This window comes from Antrostomus carolinensis, unplaced genomic scaffold (assembly GCF_000700745.2).
Source record: "Antrostomus carolinensis isolate BGI_N321 unplaced genomic scaffold, ASM70074v2 scaffold7643, whole genome shotgun sequence".
NCBI lineage: Eukaryota > Metazoa > Chordata > Aves > Caprimulgiformes > Caprimulgidae > Antrostomus > Antrostomus carolinensis.
Window position 1 is genome coordinate 1 of NW_010303066.1, and position 7,034 is coordinate 7,034.

The 7,034-nt window shown below is 44.8% G+C and overlaps 1 protein-coding gene across 1 annotated transcript in view; it reads right to left on the bottom strand.

Moving 5' to 3' along the window:
* Positions 1-287: 287 nt before the first annotated feature.
* Positions 288-7,034, bottom strand: part of DENND2C (DENN domain containing 2C) — a gene marked incomplete at its 3' end in the record, with an annotated part of 16,174 nt that continues 9,427 nt past the window's right edge. The window contains exons 8-17 of the mRNA XM_010163961.1: positions 6,752-6,861; positions 6,211-6,280; positions 5,786-5,863; positions 4,871-5,011; positions 4,370-4,518; positions 3,801-3,978; positions 3,427-3,468; positions 2,375-2,480; positions 702-941; positions 288-374 (exon numbers count right to left, since the gene is read on the bottom strand). Coding sequence (XP_010162263.1) covers positions 288-374; positions 702-941; positions 2,375-2,480; positions 3,427-3,468; positions 3,801-3,978; positions 4,370-4,518; positions 4,871-5,011; positions 5,786-5,863; positions 6,211-6,280; positions 6,752-6,861 — 1,201 coding nt within the window. The remainder of the gene's footprint in view (positions 375-701; positions 942-2,374; positions 2,481-3,426; positions 3,469-3,800; positions 3,979-4,369; positions 4,519-4,870; positions 5,012-5,785; positions 5,864-6,210; positions 6,281-6,751; positions 6,862-7,034) is intronic.

Sequence of the window (7,034 nt, forward strand, 5' to 3'; positions counted from 1 at the left end):
GAGGGAGGGAGGGAGGGAGCGAGGGAGGGAGGGACCCGTCCGCCCGGGCCAGAGCTGAGGGGCAGCGCGGGGATGAGGCAGCTCCTGAGGGGCAGCAGAAGCTTAAAAGTAAAAGAAAAATCCCCCAGAGTGCTCGGTGTCCCCTGAGGGGCCGATGGACACAGCAGAACACGAGGCACCAGGCACAGGATGAGCCTCGCTTTGCTTTTTTTTTTTTGCATGCAGTTATTTGTTCATAGCTTAATTTATTAAAAAAAAATCACCAAAAAGCAAGAGTGTCCCTTTACCAAGACTGTGAAGGATTTTGTTCATTCCAGTTGGTTCCATCTCTGGAATTCTCTCCAAATACTCCAAGGCACGGACCTCAAAAAGGCCTGAAGAGGAAAAAAGAAAAACTTAACAAAAAAAAAACAATCCCTCAGGCAGATGAGCTATTCCATCTTGTAGCATGTGGCACCTCATACCCTTCACAAGGAGGCTGCAGAAAGGCAAGCAGGCAGGTAACACAGGCTGGAGGATCGAGCCCAGAAAGGAGAGACATGCAAAAATTCTTTGCTCCGCAAGCTGAATTCTCTTGAGTAATTAAAAAGATACGGAGCCAAAATGCCAGCAGGGCAAAAGCCTACTTAAGAGTCAAAGCCACGTGCCAATTACACTTTGAAAGTGGGTTTGTGAAAGAAGAAAGTAAAAGCAAACCTCACCTTTGACCACATTCTTTCTTAGCTCTCGATCCTGTATGAAACCCGCAAACATCTGCGTTTCCATGAAGAAGTGCAAAAAATGACGCACGTTGCGTGACACATGAGATTTTCGGAACAGTTCCCGCTGAAACACCCGCTCCCCTTTTTCTGTGACTTTCATGTGCAGGGAGTAGTGTCCAACGATCTCCACAAAGAACTGCACAAAAGCTTCAGAGACCAGGGAGTTAAGAGACGTGTCACCTGTGAGGAGGACAACAGAGGAGAATTTTCCTTCTAAATTTTCTTCTAAAAGATGAACAGCAGTTACTTTTTAGGCTGGCTGTCTCAGACTATGACATTTCAGATGAGTGTTTGATATCAAAGAAGCCACAGCTCAAATATTAAGATGTCTGTCTCATGCCAGCTTGCTGCTGCAGCTGAGACAGGTTCCATTCCACAGCTTTTTCAGTAGTTAAAGCATTTGTGATGGTAGAAGTTTAAATTTTAGACTTAAAATAGAATAAAATCATATGTAAAATTGGTAATCGAGAAAATTGTTGAAGCTGCTAAACAATCTCTGTAAAGTCTCAAGCCTGTTCTAATCATTAACTCAATAGTAGAGTTAAGAACAATGTATCTTTGTTTATAGTGTTTTAGAGATTGAGATTTATTACCTTAATGTTTATAGAAGCTTTAAGACTCTTTGTTTTACTAATCACTGGGATGTGACAGGGAACATACTCTTCAACGTATTGAGCCAAGTCTTTGAGACAAGGTCATTAGAGTCTTTCTTTTAGGTCAGTGGTCCGTGGTGGTCACAAAAGTAGCCCTCCGGCTCATTTCAAGACTCTAGTACGCATGATCAGATAAAGGCGGGGTGATGATCATTACTTATGGGAATTTATATGTGTATGTATGAAGATCTTTTGAATATGTATGTTTCTGTGCAATATAAACTTTGCTTCCCAGGCTATAAGGCACGTACAACAGGTGGATTGATTCCCCGTGCAGCCAGGGCTGCAATAAAGAAGTGCCTGCTGCTTAAGACTACACTGGTGTTAAGAAGTTCATTCCCGATTTCAGTGACACATTCATAATTTCTTCTCCCCTGTCAAACATCTACCGTCTCATAAGCTGTGAACTCTTACCAGTCTAAGTTTAGTTCTCTTAAAGAATTAGGAAAATTGAAAAACACAAACCCACTGGAAAACTAACTTTGTTACTTCTGATGTGCATGAAATTCCATAATCTGCTGGTGCCGTTCTCTGAAACTACTCAATGCTTTTTAAAATTCTCACACATTTATCTGATGGATTATGTATAAAGCAGTTCAGTTTTGAAAATGATCTGCCAGATTACCCTGTAAAGTACAGAAACTTACTAGGTTCTCTGTTTAAGAAAAGCATTCTCTCTGCCACTTCAGAAAAACTAAAGAAAACTCAAAGCATAGGAACTGATCCACTTGGCCCAAGGAAAACCAGAGCTCCACACATACTGATTGTGAAAAGAGGAACAACTGTTAGGACACCAGACTTCCAACACGTTCACAAGAAAAATGTTCTCAGTAAGATCACAGGAAATAATATTTCTAAAGTGTTGCTTCCTAATGTTTGTTCCCATTTGCTCATTTTTATATCAACTACATGGAAGCTGTAGAGATTTGCTAATGTGAAAACACTTTTCCATAGAAATACCTTGTGTGTCCCTCTGCTCATGTGACAAGATTTCACTTCGTTCTTCCAAGATTTGTACAAGCGCAGCCTGGAGTTTATGAGGCAAGATCTCATCTTCATCTGATACCTAAAGAGAAAAATGGCCGTGAAAGCATTTTTGTGTTATATCCATCACCAACAGAACCTCCTCACTGTGAAAAGATGAGAAAAACTCGTAACATGCCTAAAACAATTAAAAGGGAAGTTACTCCCTGATATGGTGCATCTCGGTGGAGACAATACATCTGTCTTGTAGCCACAGAAATGAAAAACGTTTGCTCAGCACCCTCCGACTATGTACAGTCACACACAGGAATGGCCCACAGACAACAACATGTGCTACAGCCACTGCTCAGACTCAGACTCATCATACCAGTGATAAAACACACGAACAACAAAGGTCTCTTGAGAAAATATGAAAATTCTCAACATTATGGTTAAAAAAACCTGATCCTTTAATACCTTTCTCCAGCTGCAGGCTGCAATGCAAAAGAGAACAGTAAAGCAAGGAAAAGGAGATGCAGATAACCTCCTGAACTAGTAACGCTCCAGCATGTGTATGTGTAGCTACTTTAAAAGCCCACTACATAAAGCTCAGCAGAGAACCACAAGTGAACTGTGATCATTTGTCTCCTAGACTATCACTCCCAGGGAAAAAACAAACAAACCAACAAACACACCCCAGCTAGATGAGAAAGGAAAAGGCCCTGTAGAGAACAAGAACACAGACAGACAGACAGCAGCAAAGCATCCTGAGGGTCCACTTCACATAATGAACCAGCCAAGTACCTGCTTTTTAAATGCAGCTCAGATAAGCAGCATCTTTGGCTTCGCAGAGCCCTGTACCTCATGGAACCTGTCTTGCAACAAAGATCTTGCAAGCCTGTTCCCTTCTCTATTGATCAAACAGGAATGCAAGATATTTCTTCAGCCGCTGGAGTCGACACACGAACACCAGCTTTTGCTGATTTCCTTTCGCTGATGCCTTTTCCTGGCATATAACCATGAGTGACTGGTACTGTTATTTCACTCACCTCTTGCAAGAACTTGTCAGCGCACAGATCAACAATCAGAACCTGGGGAAAGATGTACAAAACACACTGATTCTTACAACCAGGCATGTTGTGATACAGAAAAAGACTTTTTTTTTTTTTTTTTTTAATGTTCCCAGCGGCAGGGGATGTCACACACAAAACATGGGTTTTGCACAGCTGCAGCCTGTCTATAAGAACAGTACTTCTTATTTATCTTTGATAACAGTGGAACACCCTGACATGTATCTGGCAAATTCACCGTCTCAGAAAAGTTTAAGAGTTTACATTACAACAGAATCCACAGAGATTATTCCAAAGAGGTCAGCCTCATACGACTGACACTGTCCCTCCACTGTGCTTCACCCAATTCTCACCTCTTCTACGGGCAGGTCCCAGAGCTGTGGTAACGAGCAGGAGAGAATGCCAATTAAGAATGGGGTCGGAGAGCACACAATATCAATCATAGAAGCTGGCAGGACTGGTATGTAGGTGTGTTGCCAAGTGAAGGGATAAAGCGTTGCAACTGCGGCATGACCACATTTAGACAGAGTGCTACAAAAGTAAGAGAAGGACGGAGTGGATTGTCAATGTCTTGTTCAATATTCAGCTGCAGACACAGGTGAGAAATGCTCAGGGAAGATGTAATTCATGTACACTGCTTATGCATCAGCAGAAGACCCATGCATCCACTTTTAAAGTCGGTTATGGGAGCCAGGAATAGCATCAACCCAGACTGAAGAGGTGAAGGAAACATTCCCTTATCTCCTCTTGGGTAAACAGCATACTCCAAATTCTAAGCATGCAAATGTGTGGGAAGTCTGCAAAAAGCTTTTAAACATAACTATTTACAAAACATGAGGCAAGCTTGCACATGAAACAGGCCCAAACGCAGAAGAAAAAATAGTATCCCCCAGAAAGAACTAGTCACTCAGACTCGTTTTACCTTAAGTTGTCAGCAACTAAGATCACCCTCCTTTCCAGCAAGAGAGAGGCAAAGACCCGAATTGTGTTTGAGACACTTAGACACTTAAACAAGCACTCGAAGTCAACGTGTTCGAGTCGAGAATCCACTGGACGGCAGAGTTCCATCACCTGGAAGGCAAGCAGAGATGCAGGGTGCTGGAGGAGTCAGGTGGGCAAGGGGCAGCCCAGCTGGAGGGCAGGACCAGCGGCTCCCCATGAGTGGAACCCCATGGCCTGAGCAGTCGGCGCAGGGCATCACTGAGGGCTCCCAAACAGCTCCTCCTTAAAAAGCAGGGTACCACTTCTATGGTGGGTGATTCAAGAGGGAGCCGGTTTATGCAACAGCCTCCCTGTGGACTTCAGGACATTATCTTCAGACTAATTATGTACAAGCAGCACCACTCTACGGTGTGGTTTGCAAAATGCCACCACACCCCAGAGACACCATCAGTGCAGGAAAACCCATCCTGATGTCCATTACCTCATTTCCTGCGCCTGGCAGGAAACTCCTCACAGCGATGGTGCGTCCGGGAGCAGGGAAAGGCGCCTCCATTACACTGTGCATAAAGGGGTGTACGAGGGCCGGGGATATCTCTCGCCTCTTCTCCACTTCATCTAAAATCTGCAAGAAAATTCACTGGACATTGGTCCAAGGCCTTCTGGGGAGCCAGAGGAGATGCAAGCCCCTGTTAGAGCACCCCATGCCATAGCTACATGTGAAGGCTCCAACACAGACTCACAGCCCTCTCTCCTTTGGTCTCACTTGGGATCCCTGTGAAAGCTCCTCTCAAATGTCTGAACCATCAAATGGGAATAGATACCTGTGAGTACAACTCTCCATTCCCAAAGGAAACAGGATGAGGCAATCAAATTCTCACAACTAGTTAGAGGAGTAAGAAGAGCAACATCCCAACCATCCTCCTCCCCAGTAAATCTTTGAAATGCTGTTCTAGAAACTCTGTGCTCCAACGATTAGAAATCAGCTTTTGTCATACGCTTGCCCCTGTATTCTTCTGTAGCAGCTGCCCTTTACCTGCAGTAGCCTTGCCCAGTCTTTACCTCCTTCTCTACTCTCCTCGTGGTGCTAGGAGAAACAAGCTGAGATCTCTTCCCCTGCCCTCAAACTGATTCTCCATTTCCAGGTCATGAAAGAAGAGGGTGAAGGGGCACCACCAGTAATATAACAGTCATCCGTGTACCAGCTGACAAGTTTCAGCACTAGTATAATTTTATTTGCCCTGTCAAAGCAAAAGCAGTGAGGAAGCACACCTCTCTGGGGATGAGTTACAGCCCTTAGCAATTGTAGACTAGACAGAAGCATCCAGTTACTTTCTGGAGCATTTAGGTTGTCAGGGACTCAAATCTGATCAGAAGTAACATGCTCTCCCCACTTCACCTTGGAGAAGAGGTTGAAGCAGCCCAGGCGACTAACGATGCAGTAGACCTCAGGAAGGCGCTTCCCTTTTCCTTCTGGCTGAAAGGCAACAGTTATGGTGAGAACAGGGATGCAGTAAACCTAGCACCTACACTGCAGCTGATTTGCAGAATTCCTTCTACTGTAGTTCCCTCTACACTTCCAACTTAAAAGATTCCTGAGGAGTGACCAGTTCCAGGAGCTGCCTTTCACGCCCACAGCCCATTTCAGTGTATTGCTGGGCATCATCATGCTCCTTCCTTTATGCATTCAAAGGGCTGGGAACCTCAGCAGCAGCACAGGCACCATGTAACCCATGTGGAACATTACTGATGGTTCACATCCTGCACCTCACTGTGCATTTATCAATGCATTCTTTACCCTCCAGCCAATATACAGATGCTTACCAAGAGCTTCTTGCAGTACCCAAACCAGCGGCTGCCATCCTCACCCGTCAACACAAAGGAAAATGTTTCACTAGGAACCAAAGAACAGTCAGGGTTAAATTCACCATGGAGTTCACAGAAGAGACAAAGCACACAAACTACAAGCCATTCTCTTTCTGGTCATGCTGCAGACCCCCTGCGGTGGTTAGCAAGCTACTTCGGGCTCTGTTCAGTGCAAAAACCTGCAGCCCTTGCACTGCCATTGAACTACTACAACTCTCTTCCTTCCCAGCTGCTGCTGGGAAGCACTTGCCAGCCCTGGGAGCTGGCCTTGGACAGATGTGATAAACTTCCTTCTTATGGGAAAGAAGGTGCTCAGGCAGAAGCAGCACTTCTGAGCCCGCCTCCACATCCCATCTTCCCCTATCACAGGGGTTGGGGATTCAGCCTTTCCCATTTTTCCTTGCTCTGGCTGCAGTTCCTCTAGTCCAGGACACTGGCACATACCAGTGCTTTCAGCATGGCCTGTTTCAGGCATGAGTATTCAAAAACAAACCTTTACCTTTTAAGGTCTGATGCAGGAAAGCAGTCTTTGGGATCTGGAAAGCAGAATTTGGGAATGACCTTTAGCCTCTCTTCAGTATCCTTTGACTGTCTGAAGGGATGTTCAGCCTGGAGGGGTAACACATGCATTTGAAGTCACTGAAGTGTAGTGCACAGCTGCAGCATTTAAAACAATGGGAGACAGTATTTTCCTGACAGTTGCAAATGCTGAACCATCGCACAGCTAATACTCGAGCACAGGAGAACATATTCTGACTGTAACAGATTCCCAGTTCCCTCTT